At 45.6% G+C, this 26,184-nt stretch overlaps 1 protein-coding gene and 1 pseudogene across 1 annotated transcript in view; both read left to right on the plus strand.

Moving 5' to 3' along the window:
• The first annotated feature begins 2,020 nt into the window (after window positions 1-2,020).
• NAA60 (N-alpha-acetyltransferase 60, NatF catalytic subunit) overlaps window positions 2,021-26,184 on the plus strand; it is a 43,589-nt gene continuing 19,425 nt past the window's right edge. Inside the window, exons 1-2 of the mRNA XM_074965655.1 lie at window positions 2,021-2,210; window positions 25,702-25,817. Coding sequence (XP_074821756.1) covers window positions 25,708-25,817 — 110 coding nt within the window. The 5' untranslated portion in view covers window positions 2,021-2,210; window positions 25,702-25,707. The remainder of the gene's footprint in view (window positions 2,211-25,701; window positions 25,818-26,184) is intronic.
• On the plus strand, window positions 4,267-6,371 carry LOC141994441 (E3 SUMO-protein ligase ZBED1-like; annotated as a pseudogene).

The raw sequence follows: 26,184 nt of genomic DNA on the forward strand, positions 1-26,184 counted from the left end.
TTATGGGGTGCAAGGGGCTTGTAAAAGGGTTTCTATTTATGTTAAAATGCATTAACTTATCTCACTGCAAAAGTTTATGTATGTCAGCTTTGTGATTGTAATAAATTCTTCCAAGGTACATTTACAAAGTTCCAATGGCACAGCTCTTTCACCAGAGAAGTTCTGTCAGGCTGTGTTTTCCCAGTGCATGGGCACAGAATCATAGACTTTAATGTCAGAAGGGACCATTATGATCATCTAGTCTGACCTCCTGCACAACACAGGCCACAGAATCTCACCCACCTACTCCTGTAACAAACCCCTAATAGTTTGAGCTATTGAAGTCCTCAAATCATGGTCTAAAGACTTGAAGGTGCAGAGAATCCTCCAGCAAGTGACCATGCCCCACGCTGCAGAGGAAGGCGAAAAACCCCTAGGGCCTCTGCCAATCTGCCCTGGAGGAAAATTCCTTCCTGACCCCAAATATGGCTATCAGCTAAACCCTGAGCATGTGGGCAAGCCTCACCAGCCAGACACCCAGGAAAGAATTCTCTGTAGTAACTCAGATCCCATCCCATCATAGGCCATTGGGCATATTTACCACTAATAGTTGAAGATCAATTAATTGCCAAAATTAGGCTATACCATCTCCTCCATAAACTTATCGAGATTAGTCTTGAAGCTAGATATGTCTTTTGCGCCCACTGCTCCCCTTGGAAGGCAGTTCTAGAACTTCACTCCTCTGATGGTTAGAAACCTTCGCCTAATTTCAAGTCTAAATTTCCTGATGGCCAGTTTATATCCATTTGTTCTTGTGTCCACATTGGTACTGAGTTTAAATAATTCTTCTCCCCCCTTGGTATTTATCCCTCGGATATATTTATAGAGAGCCATCATATCTCCCCTCAGCCTTCTTTTGGTTAGGCTAAACAAGCCAAGTTCTTTGAGTCTCCTTTCATAAGACAGGTTTTCCATTCCTCGGATCATCCTAGTAGCCCTTCTCTGTACCTGTTCCAGTTTGAATTCATCCTTCTTAAACATGGGAGACCAGAACTGCACACAATATTCCAGATGAAGTCTCACCAGTGCCTTTTATAACGGTACTAACGCCACCTTATCTCTACTGGAAATACCTCACCTGATGCATCCCAAGACCGCATTAGCTTTTTTCACAGCCATATCAAATTGATGGCTCATAGTTATCCTGTGATCAACCAATATTCTGAGGTCCTTCTCCTCCTCTGTTACTTCCAAATGATGCATCCCCAGTTTATTACAAAAATTCTTGTTATTAATCCCTAAATGCATGACCTTGCACTTCACTATTAAATTTCATCCTATTCCTATTACTCCAGTTTACAAGGTCATCCAGATCTTCTGGAGCCGTGAAGGGGAGATGTTCATCTTAAAAGTTTCCATGAATGCATGATTTTGTCTCTGGACCTAGAGAGAAAGCTGAATTATGCATGGACTACATTAAAGTGTTTTGTATCAAACGGGTAGCAGTGTTAGTCTGTATCCACAAAAACAATGAGGAGTCCGGTGGGACCTTAAAGACTAACAGATTTATTTGGGCTTAAGCTTTTTGTGGGTAAAAAACACCCCCCTGAGCACTCCAAGGTTCAGTGCTTTAAAGTGCCAGTGTGGACAGTGCACGAGCACTGGTAGCTATTCCCCTCCTGGAGGTGGTTTAACAGGCAGTGCTTTAATGTTGCTCCTGGAGATGTGCCCAGCAGGGAGCGCTGCTGCCCAGGGCCAACTCCCGAGCTAAGCATGTGGCAGCTGGGGTGGGGGGAGGGGAAGCAGTCGCAGACACTGCTCAGGCCGGCCGCGCCCTAGGGACAGGCGCAGAGCCTTGAGGCTAGTGCTGTAGCGGGACGGCCGCGGGCCTACAGCTGCCTCTCGCCGGCGGGGCGCTCACAGCACGGGCGGCCCCCCGCCGCTCTGCGCTCCGGCCGCTGCCAACCCCCGAGCCGGCGGACCCGAGAGTCAGCTGGTGCGCATGCGCGAACAGTTCCGGCAACGACGGCGATCTGGGTGTCACGTGGGGCCAGGGAGCCTATGGGGCGGCGGCTTGCTGCGGGGTCGCCGGGAGGAGGTGTCTGGGCCTGTGGCGCCTGCTGGTTCCTGAGGGGCGGCCCCCGCAGCCTCCGCCGGCCCGGAATGTGCTGAGCGACGCTGCCGCCGCCGCGTTCCTGCAGCAGGCCGAGGCAGCCGCCGCCTCGCCCGAGGTGAGTGACGGGGCCTGGAGCCCCGGCCGCTGGTACCGCTCGGCCCGGCCCCGCCTGACGGAGGGACCTGCCTCAGCGAGCCTGAGGTGCGGAGCCCCCGCCCCGCCCCGGGAGTCGCTGCCTGGCCTCGAGTCCGTGCTCCCGCCGAACTGCTGCGCCGGGCCCGGGGAGCGCCTTGAGCCAGCCGCAGCCAGGCGTCCCTCGCCGCTCACACCCCTTCGCCCTGCGGGGCAAGGAGCGGCGCGGCCCGGAGCGCCGGGGGCTCCGGGCGCCGCTTCCAAGCGCGTAAGGGTTTGTCTGCAGGCGGAGCTCTCCCTGACCGACCTCGCGTCTACTGGTGCCTTGCTCAGGGAGAGTCCCTCAGGAGTGACGCCAGGTGGACACGCGCCCTTAGTTTTGGTTCCAAATGTTTCTCTTGTGCTGTGGGAAGAGGTAAAAGAAGTGATCTCCGAATTCTCTGTCATGACACAGTCCCAAGCCTTCAGTGCCAGCGGTGGGATATCTGGATTCCCTGTAGAGACCCCTGTCAGGCAGCTCTGTTCGTCTTGTTTTTATCAAATCTGTGGTTTGATGTGGAGACTTCAAAGATCACACACTTCTTGGAATTCATTTCCTCCTTTCATCTCACCATTTCATGGAAATTATTGCTGTAATTTGTAAGCTTTTTTGGCAGTATTAACTAGCCTAGTTTAATTGGGACACTTGTTGCTGTGATACAAGTATCTAGAGTTAATGGAAAGATTTGGGTCAGGTCTTTAGTGGTTTGAGATAGAAATGCCTGAGTTGTAATCCCAACTCGGTCACTGAGTCACTAGGTAGCCCTGTGCAAATTACTTATGGCCCAATTTTCAGAGGTGCTGAACACTTGCAGCTCCTGTTGACTGCAGTGGTCCAGTTCCTTAGAAAATCAAGCTAATTTCTGTGTGCCTTGCCTCATTTGTAAACTTGGTAGTAATACTACTTCCCTGCCCTAGAGGGATGTGTTTACTTACTGTTTGTAATAGTGGATATGTGTGGAGGGTTTTTTGTTTTTTGTTTTTTTACTTACTGTGGTTCAGTTTCATAATTGTTTAGCTATCTGATATGAGTGTGACAACTTAAATTCTCATTGTCTAATATAAACTTTAGTGTGAGAAATAGAAAAGATCTATAAATCAAGTTTAAAGGGAATTACACCTTGGGCATGGCTACACTCGAAACTTCAAAGCGCTGCCGCGGCAGCGCTTTGAAGTGTGAGTGTGGTCACGCGCCAGTGCTGGGAGACAGCGCTCCTGGTGCTCCACCCCCATGAGGGGATTAGCTTAGAGCGCTGGGAGCACGGCGCACACTGGTGCTTTACAGCGCTGTAACTTGCTGCGCTCAGGGGGGTGTTTTTTTCATACCCCTGAGCGAGAAAGTTGCAGCACTGTAAAGTGCCTGTGTAGCCATAGCCCTTGTCTCATGGCTAACTATTCAGGAAAAGAGGATGGAACTGATTTTAAATTAAACATTTCCTATTGTTTCCTGCATAGTCACTCTCAAACATTGATTCCTGGTTGGAAGTGTTTGCTGCTCTAGACTACCAGGCTATACTTTCGTAGCTGCTGTAAGGTACGACTTTATTTTACCTATAATTTAGTGAAGGGAGAGTTTGCTTTTAAAATTAATTAGGCAACAGCTACACATTTTAAGGTATATTTTCATTCTGAAGGGCTCACCCCCACATACTGAGGTGAAGCAGTTTTAGTTTGTCTCTTGTCTTTCAGTCTGAACGATCTCATAGCATTTTACCATTTTTCAGATGTTGCTGAGCCTGGGATTTGTGGCTGGAGTAGATCCCTCCACTGAATTTGTTCTGTTTTTTAGTATGATTGTATTTTAATATTGCAAATATACAGAACAAAAAGCTCCTGTGTACATCTAAACATATATGCAAGAATTGTTTTCACCCTCTACTGAAATGCAGCCATTTGGGGTACATTGCTGAATTTTTTTGTAATGGTTCACAGCAATGCTACAACAGGTTAGGACTAAGGATGTAAAATATTAAACGGTTAACCAATAAGCATTAGTCTTACTTCGAATGTATTCAGTAAATGTTTAAAACAGCTTGGTAAAATAATTTTGTGACATTGTAATACCGAATGCGCACATTAGAAACGCCGCAGCAATACTATTTCATAGTGTATGTGGAACTAGGTTCTGCATTGTTAGGAGCATTGCTATGGAACTGATGTCACTCTTTGGTGGTAGTAAACCTTCAAACAGCATCATGTAGGTTATCGTGATTTTTGGTAACTACTTTTCCCTAGTGAAGATGGAGCGATCGAAAAGGAGTAATGCCTGGAATCATTTTACAAAAATAACAGAAGATGCAGTTAAATGTAAACTGCGTAAGACAGAGCTGAGGTATGCAAACAGCATCGGAGCAATGCTGAACCATTTGAAGCTGAAACATCCCTCTGTTTCATGTGAAAAAGAAGGCAAAACTCAAACAACACTGACAGTGTTTCTGATAGTTCAAGAAAATGCAACACACAAAGTGATGAAAAACTAACTGAGGTGTTGTGCACCATGATCACTACAGGTATGCTGCCTCCAAGTGTTGTTGAGGATACAGGTTTTTGTGCATTGATAAGTTTGGTAGAGTGTGAATACTGTGTGCCTGTGAGACAGACTGTAACCTTCTGACTAGAGAAGTGCTATGAGGACTGTGTGAAATCTGTCCAGGAAAAATTGGAAAACACCGTTAAAGTAGCTTTCACCACCGACTGCTGGACAGCATTAACTACAGAAAGCTACATGACTGTCACTTGCTATTATATTGAAAATTGGGAGCTTCAGTCCACGGTTCTACAAACCAAAAGTATGGCAGAACGACGTATAGCGGAAAACCTTGCTGAAAAATTAAATGCTACAGTGGAAAGATAGGGTCTGGCAGGCTGTGTCTTGGTGTGCATATACGATAATGCAAGCAACATTGTGTTCGCCAACACACCGAGGTATGTTACATGGGAATCTGTCAATTGTTTTGCCCATACGTGGCAGCTAGCCATAAATTATGAGTTTTCTTCAAGTAGCGTGGATCGTGCTGTTGCGGCGGCAAGTAGACTAGGTGCACACTGCCACCACAGCACCGTGGCTGCAAAAGCACTCGAAAGAAAACAAACGCAGCTTCAGGGTAAGCGATGCTGTCCGATCCAGTCATGTAAAACTCACTAGAATTTGTTATATGACATGTTCAGCATCTGACTCAGTGAGCAAAGGTGGGCTATAACAGCGGCGCTTTCAGATAGCCCTATAACAAAACAATCTGATACCCAAACACTTCAGCTGCAAGATGAGCACTGGTAATTAGTAGAGGATATATTATTGCTACTTTCCACTTTAAAATGCACTACAACTGCCATGTCTGCTGAACAGTCAGTCTTCTCCAAACTGACCACAAAAGCAAAGCTCCTGTTGAAAATGGAAAAGTTGCTGATTTCAGGGCTGTTGTTCGTCACTCTCTGGAGCATCACATGAAACCCAATGATCCGGCCATAACTGCCAAACTTGCACTTATTGCCTCCTTTTTAGATCCATGTCATAAACACCTGCAGTTTCTTTCGCCGGTTGTCCAGATGGCTGCTAAATCAAAGCTTCAGCAACTTGCATCGATGTTAGAAATAGAAGCACCTCCAAGTGCTGTGGCTGAATTGGATGAGCCGATAGAGCCAGCACTGAAAAAAATGTGTGAAACTGAGAAGTCCTGTAGTGATGCTTTTAGGTGAAGATTATACCAATGAGGAGAATGCAGTAGAAAATGAACTGGAATGTTATTTCAGGGAGCCTTGTCCTTCACTGGAATGCAGTCCATTGGCGTGATGCAGTCCATTGCACAGCGTTTTCCAAGGCTTGGAATGCACATACCTGTGCATTCTAGCATCATCTATGCCTATAGAACATGTTTCCAATGCTTGTTTTACTGTTGTTTATCTGTGCATAAGACTGACACCAGAGCATGTAAACGTGTTAATTTTTCTTAACAAAAATCAGCAGTAGAGTTGAAATTCTAATTAGATTTTTTGTGTTTTTGGACAGCTCGGGGATATTATGTAAAAAGTTAAACAAAAAAGTGGGTTTTACACATAAGACTATTTTTGTTGTTAGTAAAGACACTTGACAAAGGTAATATATACATGGGGTAGATTGTGAACTTGTTAATGATTAAATGTTTAGCCAGTACAGTTTCAGTAGTTTAAATGGTTACTTTTATAAACGCTATTTAGGTCCCTAGTTAGGACAAGGACTGAAGAAGAAGATCATGTCCAGTTGAAATTGCAGGTGGAGGTTTCAGTTGGGAGAATGTAGTCACACAACTTGGAATTTGAGCAGGATGCCAGATGAACACCACGTTCTTTCATGAAATGTTATGAGATTTTTAATCACAATAGGTCAACCTCAGTTTTGTGTCTGATCTGAAAGATAGCACTTCAGCATAGTGCCCACCAGCACCAGGTTGGGGGGACTCGCTCAATTTTGACTTGGAAAGAAGAGTACAGAATGACCAGCACCATCTACAAAATAACCAGCACCTTTCTCTTCTTGAGGTTTAGAGCAGCCTGTTTTCTAGCACTGTAAACATATGCAGTTTCAGTACATTGAAAAAAAAAAAAAGTTCCCTGTTCTGAAGAGTTTACAATCTAACTTGCACATTGAATATGCTTTCCCATTTCTTATTGCACTAGAATGATAGTTTGTCAGCTTTTCTTTTAGCAGTGGATTGTACAGTGGTTTGATTTTTTTTTCCCTTTTGCTTGTTGAACAGCACAGAAAATGCCCAGTGCATTGGCATCAAAAAGGATTCTGCAAGTACACTGTTATGCATTCTGCATGAGCATCTCCAAGTACTTAACCCATTTCCAGGGTTTCAACTTCATGTCTTTGCTTTCCTGTGCAGGGTTGAGTGGCTTAATGTCTCATATTTTAAGGCCAGAAGGGACCATTATGATCTAGTCTGACCTCTTGCATCACACGGGCCATAGTTTTGTCCCAGTGATTCCTGTATCCAGTCCAACAACTTGTTGAACTGGAGCATTTCTTTCAGAAAAAATCCTGTCTTTGCCTATAGACTCCAAGTGATGGAGAATTTACCACATTCCTTGGTAAGCTATTCCCGTGATTAATTACCTTCATTGTTAAAAATGTGCATCTTATTTCTAGTTTGAATGTTACTGACTTAACTTTTAACTGCAGGATCTCATTTGGCCTTGTCTGCTAGGTTAAAGAGTCCTCTGGTATGGAATAGCTTCTCCCAGTGAATTTACCCATGGACTAATCAGATCTCTTAACCTCTTCTTCTCTAGTAGAGCCCTGATGATTCCTCAGAATGCTGCCACAAGGCTGGGTTCCAAAATAATACTTTAAGTAGATGATTTTAATTACAGTTGGTCAAATAATCTGTGTCTTGCCTTGCAAACCAATGCTTTAACCCAGGGATAGTCAATAGGTGGACAGCATGCCAAATCCGGACAGCCAGAGACCATGAAATCTTTTTATTTACTTGTTGTTGTTGTTGTTATGTTTTGTATTATTTTCTCTGGAGTCTGCACCTTGGCTAAATACCTTGACCAAGAAATTTGCACTTTGACAAAAAATAGATTACTCCTTCTTAAAACAAGTCCTTGTCTGACTGGTAATAATGAAGAATCATACAGTGATATAGTAAACATTACTCTGGTATACTGTTGTCCTTTTGGAGTAGCTCTTCTGTTCTGTACCTTTAGCTGACTACTTCTTACTAAAAAGTAAGAGTTTTTTATTTTGGGATATTATTTTATTGTGAGATCTTGCAGAGAAACTGAAAAAGCATTTGGCTTGCAAGGACATCTTTTATTAATGCCACTTGAAAGATTTGGAGTTCCTCACCCTCATATCTTTATCTAAGCTGAGAAGTATTATCACCTTCTTTATGGAAGTCTGAGTCTAGATTATGCTGCTCAGATATTGCAAACTCAGAGGAGCTGTGACAGTGGAATTCAGAGTATCTATTTTTGCCTGTGGAAGGACAAGGTGCCTCCAATTTAACATTATGCATATGAAAAAGACAGAACCACCCACGCTTGTTTTTGTATCAGGGAACAGTCCAGCATTTCTTTTAGGCCTACTGTTAGCTCTTTGGGGCGGGGATTGTCTTTACTTTTGGGTGTTCTTCAGTACTGAGAACACTGGTGCTGCACAAATAAATATATTTTGACTCAGTCAGTGGTGGTATCCTGTGCACACAGCACAGATACCTCCCTGTTAGCAATCTGCAAAGCAGCCCATATAGGCCTCTGTGTGCCTATCTTCACCATATGGTACAGACTAGAGGTGTGGGCTTCAGCGAAAGCAGCCTTTGGTAGGTGAGCTTTAGTGCCTCTATTGACCTCTAACGCCCGTAGGGTTACCATTAGTACTTCATTCTTATGATAATCACATCTTGATTTTAGTAAGGCTTTTGATACTGTCCCACATGATCTTCTCATAAATAAACTGGGGAAATGCAACCTAGATGGAGCTACTATAAGGTGGGTACAAAACTGTTTGGAAAACCGTTCCCAGAGAGTAATCATCAGTGGTTCACAGTCATGCTGGACAGGCATAACGAGTGGGCTCCCGTGGGGATCAGGTCTGGGTCTGGTTCTGTTCAATATCTTCATCATTGATTTAGGTAATGGCATAGAGAGTACACTTATAAAGTTTGTGGGCGATACCAAGCTGCGAGGAGTTGCAAGTGCTTTGGAGGGTACGATTAAAATTCAGAATGATCTGGAGAAATGGTCTGAAGTTAATAGGATGAAATTCAATAAGGACAAATGCAAAGTACTCCATTGAGGAAGGAACAACCAGTTGCACACATACAAAATGGGAAATGACTGCCTAGGATGGAGTACTGTGGAAAGGGATCTGGGGGCCATAGTGGACCACAAGCTAAATATAAATCAACAGTGTAACGCTGTTGCAAAAAAAGTGAACATCATTCTGGGATGTATTAGCAGGAGATTTGTAAGCAAGACACAAGAAGTAATTCTTCCACTCTACTCTGCACTGATTAGGCCTCAGCTGGAGTATTGTGTCCAGTTCTGGGCACCACATTTTAGGAAGGATGTGGACAAATTGGAGAGAGTTCAGAGAAGAGCAACAAAAATGATTAAGGTCATGTTTTCCAGACCTTATGAGGGAAGATTTGAAAAAATTGGGTTTGTTTAGTCTGGAAAAGAGAAAACTGAGTGGGGACATACCTTTTTCAAGTATGTAAAAAGGTTGCTAAAGGAGGAGGAAGAAAAATTGTTTTTCTTAAGCTCTGAGGATAGGACAAGAAGCAATGGGCTTAAATTTCAGCAAGGGAGGTTTAGGTTGGACGTTAGGAAAAACTTCCTAACTGTCAGAGTGGTTAAGCACTGGAATAAATTGCCGAGGGAGGTTGTGGAATATCCATCATTGGAGATTTTTAAGAGCAGGTTAGACAAACACCTGTCAGGAATAGTCTAGATAATTAGTCCTGCCACAAGTGTAGGGGACTGGACTAGATGAGTCCTTCCAGTTCTATGATTCTATGTTTGGGACATCCTAAAAAAGAGAGACTGGAGAAACTTAACTTTATTTTCTGGCATTTTTCTCTCTCATTCCAGACACTTCTGCAAAGTTCAAAGTTTAGCACAGTCTAAAACCTACATTAAATTATGTACATCATTCCTGCTTTCTTGATGATACTTGGAGTGCACCATCCATCCTGTGATGCCTTAAATACAAATAATTGCAATAAGGCTTCTGGGATTTGATATCCTAGAATGTCTTTCACTCTTCTGGAAAGGCAGGAATACCAAGATAATCCAGTTTTTAAAAGCTATCTAAATCGCCATTCTATTTTGAATTCTTCCCTTAGCCTGGTTATTTGGGACACTGGCACAAATCTGTACCAGACTCTCTTTGAAATGTTACTGTGTTGGAAGAGCTACAAAGTGTCTCAGAGCTGTGCCTACATCACTGATGTTGGAAAACTCCATCAGGGAAGAAATTGGAGGAGTCATGTTGGTTTACACCGGGGGTTCTCAAACTGGGGGTCAGGACCCCTCAGTGGGTTGTGAGGTTATTATGTGGAGGGTCATGAGCCTCCACCCCAAACCCCGCTTTGCCTCCAGCATTTATAATGGTGTTAAATATATTTTTTAAAAAATTTTAATTTATAAGGGGTGTCGAACTCAGAGGCTTGCTATGTGAAAGGGGTCACCAGTACAAAAGTTTGAGAATCACTGGTTTACACTGTATTTGAAATGCAGGATCTGGGAGAAGAATGTGTTTACCAAGGCGGGAAAAATATTCTCTCTAAGCCTCTTGGAGGCTACTGCAAACAAGGTATTAAAAACCATAACCAGGTACTTGGCAGTGTCTCTTATAATGGCATGTGTGCTAAGTGAATGGATTTGATTAATTGACAGGTAGTGCTCCAGAACTACCACTACAAATAATTGCTCAGGAGCTCAAGTCTTGAATTTCTAGATCCTGTCCCCTTTAGATAGATATGAAATTCTAGCCTCCGAGTGTGTGCACTGCTAACTGGATTGAGACTAGCTGCTTTTTTGTTAGTCACTGCCCGTTCTAATTTTGCAATGCCAGCGTGCACACTGAGTGGCTTGGGTTTGGAGGAGGAGCAGCAGCTGCTTATTGGAAAATTGCCATATTCAGTTTTGGCATTAAATCTCTTCTCTTGTTGGCAGATCTTGTGCAACAAATTTGGCTTTAATCTGACCCTCTTGCTTCATCCCCCATTAACGCTGTTGACACAAAGTAAGTTTCTTTTCCACATCTAGCCAGAATAGATTTAACAGAAAAACCCTCTCAGTGACTCTTGTTCATCATTCCCTGAGGGAATGCTGTATCCGGGACAGCAGAAAGTTATACCATTTGCAGCCTGCTTTGAAGACAGAATGTTACTGGTGTATGGACTCCAGCACACCCTACCACTTCAATAATGTAGTTTAAAACTCTAGCTACATGGCAGAAGAGCTGGTGAAGTTTTGATTTAATTGATGAGACAGGAAGATAATTCACATTGTCAATGGCACTGATATTTTACGCCATTGAAAGACAGTGTAAGGCAGGGCAAACTTTTTGGCCCGAGGGCCACATCTGGGAATAGAAATTGTATGGTGGGCCATGAATGCTCACAAAATTGGGGTTGGGGTGCGGGAGGGGGTGAGGGCTCTGGTTGGGGGTGTGGGCTCCGGAGCAGGGCCAGAAATGAGTTCAGGGTGCAGGAGGAGACTCCGGGCTGGGACAGGGGAGTAGGGTGCCCGGGGGGAGGGGTGAGGGCTCTGGGGTGGGGCTGGGACTGAGGGGTTCAGAGGGTGGGAAGGGGATCAGGGCTGGGGCAAGGGGTTGGGGCGTAGTGGGGGTCAGGAGTGCACTCTCCGGGCAGCGCTTACCTCAAGTGGCTCCCGGAAGCAACGGCATGTCCCTTCTCCAGCTCCTACATGGAGGTGCGGCCAGGCGGCTCTGCACGCTGCCCTGTCCACAGGCACCGTCCCTGCAGCTCCCCTTGGCTTCAGTTCCCGGCCAATAGGAGCTGTGGGGGCGGCGCTTGGGGCGGGGGCAGCATGCAGAGTGGAGCTCCCTGGCTGCTCTTATGCGTAGGAGCCGGAGGGAGGCCATGCCGCTGCTTCTGGGAGCCGCATGGAGTGGCCCCCGACCCTGCACCCCAGCTGGAGTGGGGCAAGCCCCAGACCCTGCTCTCCAGTGGGAGCTCGAGGACTGGATTAAAACGGCTGGCGGGCCGTAGTTTGCTCACCTCTGGTGTAAGGAGTCAAGGCTTGAAATGTTCACAGTATTAGGGGTTTGCCTATAAATGGGTTAAAGGCTATTGTTTTGACTCCAAATATGTAACTACTGTGAAGAAGCACTTACTGTGTAGGTTGGGTGATGTTTTTGAATGTGCATTTCTTGACATCCTTCTGAAGTCAGTTTCATACTCAAGTTTTCTTCCTGCCACGGAAGATCAAAGGTGAGAGTTAATGGCTCTGGTTTTGTGCATTCTGCTCTGAAATTTTGGTCCAGGTTCTGCTGTGTGCACACGGTAATCAGAGCTGGCAGAGAAGTTTGGGGCAATAGGAGGAAAGAAGCATCTACTACTTATTTGTGTAACTGTTTTGTAGGTAATTTAATGTTGGTGAAAGACACTGGTTTTGGTAGCACTGAAGGCTTTTATTCAGAGAAGAGGTACAGCAGTGCAAGTTTCCCCAGACTGCGAGCCCAAGTGCCTCGATTCTGATTGAGATTAACTATCTCTAGGCGAAAGGTCAAGCACTGACTAACTCCTCTATCTGTTGAAGCTTCCAATAAGTAGGATGCTGCGGCACTGGCGGCCGCTCTGGCTGGGTACCTATGCTTAAACCGCTGCAGTCATGTCAGGTTGGACTTGAGTGGCTAGCCTGAGCGGCTGCCAGTGCTGTAGCATCCACACTGCTATTTTTAGGCACCAGCTCAAGCTTAGCTAGCACAAGTCTACTCTCCCCATTGGGAATATCACCTCCCAGCTGTAGTGTAGACATGCCTTGGGGGAGACTCCTGAGATTTTCGAAAGGAATAATCACTTCTAAAGAGAGTAAGTTCTAATCTCTTGTCTCAAACTCAAAGTGCTCTTCACCAGTTTTAGCTGATCATAAACTCTTCCCCTGCCTTTTGAATATCTCTTAAAGCGTTCAGTGGTTTTTAGCTGTGCCTGGTGGTGTACGAGAAGTGAAGAGGAACAAGCAGGATAAACTAAAGGAAGGATGAACTGTTGTACATAAGAATGGCCATACCGAGTCAGACCAGTGGTCCATTTAGCCCAGTATCCTGTCTTCTGACCGTGCTGAGTGCCAGCTGCTTCAGAGGGAATGAACGGAACAGGGTAATCATTACATGACCCATCCTCTGTCATAGTCTCAGCATGTGGCAGTCAAAGGTCTAGGAACACCTAGAGCATGGGGTTGCATCGCTGACCATCTTGACTAATAGCCATTGATGGACCTCTTCTCCATGAATTTCTCTTTCTTTTTTGAACCCAGTTATTTTTGGCCTTCACAACATCCTCTGGCAACAAGTTCCACAGGTTGACCGTGCATTGTGTGAAGAAATATTTCCTTTTCTTTGTTTTAAACCTGCTGCCTATTAATTTCATTGGGTGACATCTGATTCTTGTGTTATATGAAGGGGTAAATAACACTTCCTTATTCACTTTCTCCACACCATTCTTGATTTTATAGACCTCTATCACATCCCCCTTTAGTGTTGTCTTTCCCAGGCTGAACAGTCCCAGTCTTTTTAATCTCCATACCGATAATCATTTTTGTTGCCCTTCTCTGTATCTTTTCTATTTCTAATATATCTTTTTTTGAGATGGGACAACCCGAAAGGCATGCAGTATTCAAGGTGTGGGCATACCATAGACTTATATAGTGACATTATGATATTTACTGTCTTATCTATACTTTTGCTAATGGTTCTTAAGGTTCTGTTTGCTTTTTTGATTTTCACTGCACATTGAGCGGGTGTTTTCAAAGAGCTACCCACAGTGACTCCAAGATCTTTCTTGAGTGGTAACAGCTAAACAGTTGTGCTCCCCATGCAAAGCAGCCATGCCTGGTAATGAAGAGCCACAGTAATTCTCAAGGCTGGGACCCTCCACAGATAACGAATGACTTGTAGCACTAACTGATTCAGCTGTCCATAAAAACAGAATGGCTGGCTCATGGGAAAATCAGGATAACATTCCCTAAATTATAGGATTCACTAACCTGAAGAAATCTAGTTCTTTATCCTTTCATCCACCCTCATTTCCTTCCACTTTTCCAATGTTGTTAGGCCTGGTCTACACCTAAAACTTAGCTACATTGGTCAGGGGTGTGAAAAATTTCACACCCTGTGTGCTGTAGTTAGATTGACCTAACTCTCCACTGTAGATGCAGCTAAGTCAATGGAAGACTTCTTGGTGAGGTGGATTTACTTCAGTGGTGGAAAACCCCCTTCCATCACTGTAGTAAGGGTCTACGTTGCAGCAGCATAGTTGCAGTGCTGCAGCTGTGCCACTGTAGCACTTGTAGTATAGACATACCCTTCGTAATAAAGTGGTGTGGATGGCGCTGTAGTGAAATTGTCACGTATCTCCACCTACAGGAAGATGTTTCTCTAACCACAGCTCTTGTATGTAACTCAATTTACCAACAACATACAATGGCTATTATAAAAGAAACAAAACCAAGAGAAGCTTGCTATAGAAAATGTTGGGCATCCATCTAAGTTTGTGTGGGGGCAACAAGAATAAAACTTGACACCTAAGCTGAATAAATTCTGAGGTTCAGATCAGGGAGTTTGCTTACAGGGGATCCCTGTGCTCAGGGTGGATAAAAATCAGTGATTTTTTTTTAATTAAAAAATCCAATTTTTTTATTTAAATCGGATTTTTTTTATAAAAATGCTGTTTGAGGAAAAAACCATCTAAAGATAGATACATTATAGCTCAAAGGTATCTCCTCATGGAATAAGGATTCTAATTCTATAGTATGAGACAATATATTCATGTAATGTTTAAGAAAAGTTTTGTAAATGAGTTCCAGTAGTTCATGGATTAAGGACCCAATTTTATGGAGTTCCAGGGGCATCTGTATAGATTATTTAGGTTAATCTTTCTATCTACCCAATTGGACTCAGTTCTCAGTCTAGAACAGGGGTTCCCAAACTTGGTTTGCAGCTTGTTCAGGGTAAGCACCTGGCGGGTCACGAGACGCTTTGTTTAACTGAGCGTCCACAGGTACGGCAGCTCCCAGTGGCCGCAGTTTGCCGTTCCTGGCCAATGGAAGCTGTGGGAACCTGATTTTAAAAAGCTTGAATGTTTAACTAAATTCAAAAATTCATATGCTTGTTTTGTTAAAATACTAGGTTTGCTGTTGAAGAAAAAATCAGGAATACATAACGTTGTTGTTTTAGTTAAATAAAACAATTTAAATGTCTGTCTGGTGGTGATCTCCTCCTAACACAGCATGGCAAGAAAATCCTCCAAATATTAATGATAGTTGACCTCCCAATGACTTCATAAATATCTGCTTCATTTACCTTTGTAAGTGAAATAACCACACAATCATTCATTTTCTGATACAGCTGTAAAACTAATCTGAAAAGTTTTCAAAATAAATCTCTTTAAAAATGTATAGTTTGTACCTTCTAAAAATGAATCCTTCATCTTTCTGAGTTGTGAAGAATATGAATTAAGGTTATGACAACCAACAAGAATGCACTTCTATGTAGAAATCCATGATTAAATTGAGTCTTCCTGACTGGTGATTTAAATCAAATCCACCCTGCCTGTGCTCCTGCTTCTTTGTTGGCTTGTATGCTGCTTCTCCGTCCCCTGACCCCCCCGCTTGCTCTGGCTCTTCTCCCTTCCTCTCCACCGCTGGTGAGGCAAATTGCCACCATCTCCCTGTCTTCAGGAAACTCCCTCCAGCTGCAATTGATTCCTGTTAGACAGTTGAATTTAAAATTTATTTTATTTATTTTTATTTATTTATATATATATATAATAAAATAAAAAAATAGGTGAGTTCCCTTATAACCAGTGCACATTGATGGGATAAAAATCTGCTTCCTAAAACCAGAGTTATTTTGCTGAACTTCTTATATCACTGAAGGGGGAGGCATAAAATTAGTTTGGATGCACATGATCCTTGTCTTCCTGTATTTTTCACAGCTTCTCTGCAGTCTATTTAAAATTCAGTGGCACTATCATATGTTGTATCCTCCTGACATCTGTAGGCTTAGGGGAATATTAAGCCCCTTCCACTAAAATTTAGATCAGTGCCATTGTTCACAGGTATAAGGGGAAAGAAAAAAATGGATTGTCTCTTTCAAATGCATAACCGCATGATCCAGGCATGCAACAAAAAAATGTTGGTGAAAAGGGAAGTTGAGAGTAATGAATATAAATCAGAAGCTAGGGATTGTAGAAAATTGATAAGGAAGCAAAGGGGCATAAGGAGAAATCCATGGCTGGCACAGTTAAGGGCAAAGAGTTTAGGAACAAAAAATCCTAACAATGGTACTGGTCCGTTACTAGATGGAAATGGTAGAATTATCAATAATAATGGAGAAAAGTAATAAATGTTCAATAAATATCTCTGCTCTGTATTTGGGAAAGGGGGAACATCACGGTACTCTTTCCATTCCACTAGCACCTCAGGAAGATGTTAAGCAGCTACTAAAGTTAGACATTTTAAAATCATCAGGTCTGGATAACTTCCAAATTGGTTTAGGAGCTTGTTGGACTGTTAATGGTGGTGGTTCCTCTCCCCGGCCCCATAAGCCTTGGCATACCGGGGAAGGTCCAAAACACTAGAAGAAAGCTAATGTGCCAGTAAATTAGGTGACCCAGATAATTATTGGCCTGTCAATCTGATATTGATCCTGGGCAAGATAATGGAGGGACTGTTATAATGCTCTGTTAATGAAGAATTAAAGGAGGGTAATGTACTGCCAAGTAACATGCAGTTATGGAAAACAGATCCTATCAGACTAACTTGTCTTTTTCAATGAGATTACAAGTTTGGTTGATAAAGGTAATAGTATTGACATAAAATACTTGGACTTCTGTAAGGTGTTTGACTTGGTACCACATGACATTCTAGTTAAGAAAAACTAGAACAATTTAAAATAACATGACACATGTTTAAATGGATTAAAAGCTGGCTAACTGATAGGTCTCAATGTAATTGTAAATGGGGAATCATCATTGAGCAGGTGTATTTCTAGTAGGGTTCCACAGGGATTGGTTCTTGGCTCTATGCTATTTAATATTTTTTAAATTTAATCTGGAAGAAAACAAAATCATACTGGCATGCTTTTCTGTAGTTGCCTCTTCTGGTAACTTGATTTATTTGTTTCTCCCCTTGGTTGGCAGTAGCTCTCTTTGAGTATACTTTCCTATGAATTTCCAGACCCATCACGAGTGGAAACAATTGTTCTTCTTGCCAGTTACGTGTCCTTGGAGAACACTGAAACCCTTTCCAGCTGCTGTAGAAGGCGCTTGAGGGTTACGTACAGACCAGACTAAACCTGGCTTCGAGAGTTCCCAGGAGTCAAGATACACGGTGAACAATTACACAAACAGAGCACAAACCAGACGTTGTAGTAATAAGATACAAATACTGTATTTCTGTTGGAGACTGCTGCTGATTGTTGTGAAATGATGTAACTGGATGGGTATGTCCATGCTTGCTTTAGCTTAATCTCTTGTACCTTTGGTATCTTGGCTCAAGAGACATGTTAGGTTGTCATCTTTCAGAACACACAGGATCTGCCAGACTAGAAAGGACCAATGATCCTTCTAGTCAAGTGTCACTTCTGTGATAATAGCAATATGGGAGGTAGATGTAAAACCCTTCAAAGTATCTAACTGTGAATACAATGCTGTTCCAGCTGGTAATCTGCTGAAGTCTGAGGATTTGATGGGTCTTGTAGTTGTTAGTCCAGCTCAGGGGTGGGCAAACTTTTTGGCCTGAGGGCCACATCGGGGTGTGAAACTGTATGGAGGGCCGGGAAGGCTGTGCCTCCCCAAACAGCCTGGCCCCCTCAGAACTCCCCACCCATCCAAAGCCCCCTTGCTCCTTGTCCCCTGACCACCCTGTCCCGGGACCCCCACCCCTGACCACCTCCCTGGGACTCCACCTCCTATCTAACCACCCCCAATCCCCTGACTGCTCCCCCCCCCCCCCGAACCTCCGCCCCATCCAACCACCCCCTGGCCCTGGCCTCCTTACCATGCCGCTCAGAGCAGCATGTCGGGCCGCCACGCCCACCCGGCTGGAGCCAGACACACTGCCACACTGCCCTGCATGAGCGTGCAGCCCCACCACCCAGAGTGCTGCTGCACGGCAGTGGGGGAGGGGGAACAGCAGGGATGGGGCCGGGGGCCCAGGAGCTCAGGGCAGGATGGTCCTGCAGGCCGTAGTTTTCCCACCTCTGGTCTAGCTGGTATCACTGCTATGCTGTTCCTGCTCATATGTGACCAGTCCTCTTTTGAAACTTACTAAGTTATTGCCTTTAAAAAAAACATTTAAACAGATCAGAAACTACTTTTATGCAGCCTATAATTAACATATCTCAGGATATTAATTTCATCTGCCCTCTTATTCTTGAAGTATGGGACTAAATGATGGAGCAGTAGCTGGGCCAGACCTGAATGGCATTGCAACCCCGTGCACCATGTCACAATGCCACTCAGTGTGGGGGCCCGGGTCAAACTGCCCCTCTTGCCCCTGCTGGGGGTAGGGGAGGGTACTTCTGGGGTATGCACAGGGCATGATGGGAGGGGCAGTGACAGGCAACCCAAGACCCTTCTTGTGACCTACTGATGGAGCCACCATTTGGGAAACACTGCCCCACGACTGTTTAAAGCTTTTCTGACTTTTCTGGATGGGGTAAGGGTTAGCAAAGTTTTGTTCTTAAAAGTGAGAACTGCAGAAAACACTAATAATAATACTCAGTAGTTTGGTATAGTGCTTACCATCCTTGGATCTCAAAGTGTTTTAAAGGATAGGAAAGTACACTTATCCCTGTTGTATTTTGAGGTATCTGAGCCTCAGAGAGGTGTTGTAACTTGTTCAAGGTCATACAACGAGCCAATGGCTGAGCTCCTAGTTCCCAGCCTGGTGCTCTATCCACTAGGCCACAGCAGCCCCATATTATTGGAAGAATGAGGTATGGTCAGCTGTTCCCAAGTACTCTTCCAGGAACATGCCTGTGGACTGCAGAAGTGCAATGGAAGAATGCCAGGGTCATGGCTGAAGGTCGTTCTCATTAGTATCAGTAACTGTATCCCTTTCTCAGGGTTTTCACTGTATTCCAAGGACCAAGTATCCTGGGAATCTTCTGGTCTTGCACGGAAATATTCTGCATTGTGATTGTAGCTGTTATTTTTGGATAGCTTCAGTGGCTCTTCAGCAGGGAGTTAAATTAAATGCCTACTTTGCTACAGCCACAACTTTAAAAAAATGTTTTCTCCATGTTCCTTGAGGTCCCTGGGAACAATTTTGTTGTTCCCAGTTCCCTGGAGGATTGGTCAGCGCTGAATGTCCTGTCAGAGCAACTCAAACCCAAATCATTGCTGCAATTGCTTGCTTCTCTTTATTTGACAGCGATAGAGAGCTCTATGCTGCTGAAGTGATTTTGTAATCATTACTGTTTTAAATCGCACACCCTGCACAATCATGGCATTGACTGGAATTGAATCTGTTCCGTCTCAAGAGTGCTAGGATCAGAGGTTTACTGGAGCACCTGTAAATTGGGCAGAGCCCCCACTTCAACAGTAGGGGATTATGCACTTGCTTTCACACACTGTTCTTTTCAGTATCACCAACCCCAAGTAATCAAAAATCAGTGTTAGCCCTCCAAAAATTAGAAGACCGAGTTTAAAATCTTTGTTTAAAAAAAATGTTTTTTTTTCCCTTTTGGCCTTCTGATTTCTGAACATTTAGGTTTTACTCTGTTCATGTTCCTGGCTTTTCTCTAAATATGAGGGCTAGAAGCTTTTTTTAAAGATATGGAGATTTTTGGTGTTATGAATCTGGGAGCTGAGTCTAAGAAAAACACCAAATATTGTGAAATTTGCAGTAAAATTGTCAGAGTTGGTAACCGCACCTCCTGCGGCAGTATAACTGACTAAGATTGTTCAGTGGCCTGGGTCGAATGATTTTTTGGCCTCACTCCACTTCCGATCGAACTGATATCTACATTACAAAAACCACACTTGAATTAGCCCCCTCTAAGCAGAAGCATCAAGGATGAATGGACTCTGGACCATGGACTCTCCTCTCTGCCAAAGAGATGAGCCCTCCAATTTCTGGTTGAGCCATGGTTGGGGAAACTTTGTGTTTCTGCTCTGGCTCTACCCATTCCATGCATAGGGCTGTGAGACAAGCACCTCTTCATTTAGAGAAACACACCCGCCATAAGCTGACCAGATGGTGGGATTGTGTCTCTGCTCTTGCTGGCCCAGATGGGGAAGCACTGAGAGCATCAGTCAGTGTAGACACAGCCTTCTGCCTTTGGGATTCCCTCAGTGGGATATCATCAGGATAATGTTAGGTCAGGGGTTCCCAAACTTAGTTCGCGGCTTGTTCAGGGTAAGCCCCTGGTGGGCGCGAGACACTTGGTTCGCAGCTTGTTCAGGGTAAGCCCCTGGCAGGCTGCGAGACGCTTTGTTTACCTGAGCGTCCACAGGTACAGCCGCTTGCAGCTCCCAGTGGCCGTGGTTCGCCATTCCTGGCCAATGGGAGCTGTGGGAAGCAGTGGGGCCTGCGCCACTGCTTCCCGCAGCTCCCATTGGCCGGGAACGGCGAATCCCAGCTACTGGGAGCTGCAAGCGGCTGTACCTGTGGACGCTCAGGTAAACAAAGCGTCTCGCAGCCTGCCAGGGGCTTACCCTGAACAAGCTGCGAACCAAGTGTCTCGCGCCCACCAGGGGCTTACCCTGAACAAGCCGCGAACTAAGTTTGGGAACCCCTGTGTTAGGTCAAACTAGATTATCCAGTGGTCCCCTCTGGCCTTAAAATCTATGAAAGTGAGAGCATGATCCTCCTGGGTTTCCCACAGTGTTACAGATGGATCAGTAATTTTCCTGATTCTTAATACTAGTTGGTTTTGTTCTCTGTCTCCTTGTTACTGATCTACCATGTGCTGTGGACCAGCCCAGTACAAGAAGGTTGATGGTGGTCCTTCTATTTCCGGCAAAACAAAATACAGACTACAGGATGCTTCGTCTCTGGGGTACCTTATTCTAATCCTATACTTAACTCCATGCTTTCTAAAGATAACCTTTTTCTCTATACCATTACCTGTGGTAATGTACCTGTAATCCATCAAAGCCATGAGACAAAAGGAAAAGGGCTTCTGTCTTGCAGTGGGGCCTTTGGTCTTTATACTGTCACTGGGCTCAAACAAGTTAATGGGGTGACAGCTGATGGATGGGTGGAGTGACTGCAATCAGTGACTTGAGTGTCTGCATCCTGTCTCATTGCTCCTTCTGAATCTGTGTGCGCTGTAGTTCTGAGAGGGACCCTCTCATGAAACATCCAAGTCTGTAGGACAGGGTTTCTCAGACTATTTTATGCTGTAGCTATAGACCATGTCTTGACATAGAGATTCTCTGGTGGACACTACCCCTCCCCTCCGGCTCTATACCTTTCTGAGGGCAGTGTAAGTCATTAGGACAGGATTAGAGAGATCAGATGAAAATAAACTCGCAGCAGTGTGGTGGGTGTTTTGTCTCTAGGTGCATGTCTACACTTGCCACTTAAAGCGGAAAAAGTCCCTTTTTTGCGCAAAAACCATGGGAGTGTCTACACTTGCCAATGACTTTTTGCAGTTTCACTGCACAAAGAAAACCACTTCCATGAGAGGCATACAGCTCTTACCGGTGATGCTTTTGCAGTGATGTGCAAGTGAAGACATGTTCTTCCTGTTTAGAGCTTTTAGCCTCCACCTACGCACCGTGGGATATCCTGCGACTACTCTAGCCAGCAGCTCTGCTGCTCTGCTGCCAGGTAAACCGACATCTACCCTTCCCGCTGTAAAGCCCTGGGGACTTTGAAACTCCCCTTCCTGGTCTCTTGGCAAGTGGTCACTTCTCTGGCCAGGTGACAAGGCCTGCTCCAGGGGAGCAAACGATTCCCCGCTTGGAGCAATGCTGAGCTACTGGAACTGACCAGTGTTTGGGGAGATGAGGCTATGCAGGGACCCAGGATACCCCCTTCCCCCACCCCCTCTTTACACAAGACCCATCTTCAAACTGGAGAGAGCTGCACTGTGGGAGAACTCATTGGCGATGGAAGTGCTGCTAATGTAACGCTCTCTGGTGCCTGAGGAATTGAGTACACAAACCAGTGCTTTTCAGCGCAAAAACTCTGCAAGTGTAGATATACCCTAGGATTTTATAGGTTGCCTGCAGCCCCCATTATGTCCTTCACTGCTTTCCCTTCCAGTTCTGGTGTTCAGATATTTGATCACTTGAATCTGACCCAGAGAAGCACCAGACAAAAAGAGGGAGCTGTCTCGTTTTGAGTATTCATCAAACAAGCATTTGGAAATCTTGAGAGTCCCAAATTGGATTAGGAGTACTTGTGGCACCTTAGAGACTAACAAATTTATTTGAGCATAAGCTTTTGTGGGCTAAAACCCACTTCATCGGATGCATGCAGTGGAGTCTTTCCTTGTTTGCTGTATAGGATGTTGATCAGGTGCTCCTGCAGTTTCTTTGAGAGCGTGTGGCACAATCTCTCACATAGTCTGTGTGGTATGTAGATTGTAATGGAGTTTTTTTTACCTTGTCCTTTTGGTATGATGTCCATCTGTTTGCATTTGGAAAGGAAGATGATGTCTGTCTGTATGTGTACGAGTCTTTCTTTTTTTTTTTTTCATGAAGTTGATGGATTTCCACTTCATACAGATAAATGCAGTGCCCTGCATGGTGGCAGGTTTCAGAATGGAAGCCGTGTTAGACTACCACTCTGAAACCTGAATTGGATTACAACTAGTAGAAGGCATTGCTTGAAGTCTTGAGGAATGCTTCATGGCTGTGACGGAAAGCTCAACAGATCATCTAAGAGCTGCTGTAATAGGGAAAAACTCTGAAGCTATAGGATACTGGAGACCAACAGAAATACTAATAACTAAAGATGGCTTGTGGGGATTCAGATTAAACAGTTGCTGTTCATTCACCTGTTGTTGCTCTGGCTCTGCATAACTTGTTTACTACTCTAGGCCAGTGGTTTTCAAAAAAATTTTCCGGCGACCCAGTTAAAGAAAATTGTTGATGCCCGCAACCCAACGGAGCTGGGGGTGAAGGGTGTGAGAGGGGCTCAGGGCTGGGGCAGAGCATTGGGTTGCGGGGTGGGGCCAGGAATGAGGGGTTCAGGTGTGGGAGGGGGATCTGAGCTGGGGTTGGGGTGTGGGAGGGGGTCAGGGTCTGGGCTGGGGGTGCAGGCTCTGGGCTGGGGCTGGGAATGAGCGGTTTGGGGTGCAGGAAGGGGCTCTGGGTTGGGGGGGGGGGTCAGGGCTGGGGCGTGGGGTTACCATGGGTGGCTCCCAGTCGATGGTGCAGTGGGGGTGCTAAGGCAGGCTTCCCGTCTGTCCTGGCACTGCGGACCGCACTGCGCCCCGGAAGCGGCCAGCAGCAGGTCCGGCTCCGAGGCGGAAGTGTGTAAGCAGCTCTGCACGGCTCTCACCCGCAGGCACTGCCCCCCCCCAGCTTGGAGCCCTGTGCGGAGCTGGTGCTTAGGGCGGGGGCAGAGCGCAGAGCCCCGCGGCCCCCCCCGCTTAGGAGCCAGACCTGCTGCTGGCCACTTCCAGGGCGCAGCGTGGTGTCAGAACAGGTAGGGACTAGCCTGTCTTAGCCGAGCAGCACCGCCATCGGGACTTTTAATGGCCTGGTCAGCGGTGCTGACCAAAGCTGCGGCAACCCAGTGTCTTACATCCCGTGACCCAGTACTGGGTCGCAACCCGCAATTCGAAAACCCCTGCTCTAGGTCACCTGCTACTTGGCATCTTGTAGAGAATGCTTGTTCTGACTAGCAAATATAACCTGTCTCTGTGCTTCCTTTGTGCATACCGATGTGTATATTCACTCTGCCACCTATTAGCTGCTTTATTCCGTAGTACTTAAATACATTTGACAATATTGTCCTAGAAAAGTTTCATGATAGTTTTGCTATAATTACACTGATTCTGGGGTGGGAAGAGATGGTGTCAAGGTTTGTATTTAAACATTCCCTGCAGGGTGGATTGATTTACATCAGTCACTTAAATCCTGATTTAAATCATTAAATGGAAACTTTGATTAGAACTGATGATTTAAATCAGAGGTGGGCAAACTACGGCCCGCAGGCCACATCCGGCCCGTGGGACCGGCCCCTGACCTCCTGGCCGGGGCGGCTAGCCCCCAGCCCCTCCCCCGCTGTCCTCTCTGCCCTGTAGTTGCGCTGCGTGCAGGCAGCATGACTTGCACCCGCCCACCTCCCAGGCTTTCCAATAAGCCTGTCGTGCTGCTCTGAGCGGAATGGTAAGCGCGGGGGGGGGGGGGGGGCGGGGTTGTTGGATAATGGGCAGAAGGTCCCAGGGGACAGGAGGCGGTTGGATGGGGTGGAGGTTCGGGGTGGAGGGTGGTCAGGAGACAGGGAGCAGGGGGGTTGGATTGGGGGTGGGGTCCTGGGAGGGGGGGACAGGTGCAAGGGGGGTTGGATAGGGGGTGGGGTCCGGGGGCGGGGCAGTTAGGGACGGGGGTCCCAGGAGGGGGCAGTCAGGGGACGGGGGGGGGTTGGATGGGTCAGGGGGCCTGTCAGGGGGCGGGGGTGTGGATAGGGGTCAGGGCAGTCGGGGGACAGGGAGTAGGGGGGCTTGGATAGGGGGTGAGGTCTCGGGGGTGGTTGGGGCAAGGGGTCCCAGGGGTGGTCCGGGGACAAGGAGCGGGGGGGGTTGGATGGGTCGGTGGTTCTGAGGGGGGCAGTCAGGGGCCAGGAAGTGGGAGGGGGTGGGGGCCAGGCTGTTTGCGGTGACACAGCCTTCCCTACCCGGCCCTCCATACAGTTTCGCAACCCCGATGTGGCCCTCAGGCCAAAAAGTTTGCCCGCCCCTGATTTAAATCAATATTTCCATTTGTACTTCCTTTATTGTCTAAAGAAAGGTGCTTCTTATTGGTTGAGAATTGTTAAAACATGTTTTACAATTAAATAGAGCCTTTACACTGGCTTTGATTTTTTTTTTTGCCATTTAGGAGGGTACACTATAACTAGAGTAAGTATCCATGATGGGTGGAATCATAAATACTAATAATTTGAGAACTGAGCCAATCACAGCTCAGGTAAGGAGAAGCTATAACATAGGAACATGAGATCACCCAGGTGGGCTCAGCAGATGATCGTGATGAGATACAGGATGGTGTCTCCTGGAGTTAGAGGCCAGGTCTCAATGCCTGTGATGACTTTGCAAGTCTCTTGAATCCAGTAGCACAGGCCTGGATCTCCCACAGGCTCAAGCTCCTAATACAGTACATGACCTATTGTGCCATAGTTATAAAGCGTGACCTCCAAATTTGAATGTTTTCCCCCCTAATTCTGTCTTTATTTAGAAAAGCAGCCTTTAACCCAAAGCTTTTTTTTGATGGAGGCTCATGAAGCCAGAATACTTATTTTTTTAATTAACATATTTTGTACTAACTTCAGATTTAATTTTAAACAGATTTATTTTTAAAAGAAAAACTTGTAATTTAAATGAAGAAATCCATTTTTAAAAAAATCATGATTTTTATCTCCCCGTGCTGTGCAGATTCAGATTGGCCTAAGAATGACTTGTCTGGCAGTGAAGACTCCCCCTAGCCCCAGTGTTGCCTTTGTTCCAGATACTAACAGGTCTCAAACCTGAAGCTTTCAGGTGCATCCTTCCTAATATGCTTCCTTTTCCTTCGCAGGTGTGAATGACAGAGGAGGTGCCCCCAACTGCAGTTAGTGACATAAACCTGCGTCTTCTCTGCCACGATGACATAGATGTAGTGAAACAGCTCTGCGGTGACTGGTTCCCAATAGAGTACGTAACAGTCCTGCGGCGGGTGGAGGGGGCGCGTAGAGAGACGGTCTATAAACAATTGGTGTGAAAGTGTGGAGCTGAGAGCATAGGCAGATACTGTGACAGCTGCCCCACGTGCTAATGTACTTCAGTCCTGACCATCACCCACTGCCTGTCCAGTCCTGTGTCACCTATACAGCACTGCCAATGGTCCATCAGTATTCAGGGGATCTTGAGAATGAACAGCAGAAACAGATAAACTCTCGTTTCTTCAGCACCAACATCCTAAAGAATGCCAAAGCCCTCACCAAGGGAACTGTGAGCATCTTACAAGGAGCTTTGTAATAAAGGGGGGAAATCTTGGAGGGCGCTGCTTCCCCCCCCCCCC

This window comes from Natator depressus, chromosome 10 (genome assembly GCF_965152275.1).
Source record: "Natator depressus isolate rNatDep1 chromosome 10, rNatDep2.hap1, whole genome shotgun sequence".
Taxonomy (NCBI): domain Eukaryota; kingdom Metazoa; phylum Chordata; order Testudines; family Cheloniidae; genus Natator; species Natator depressus.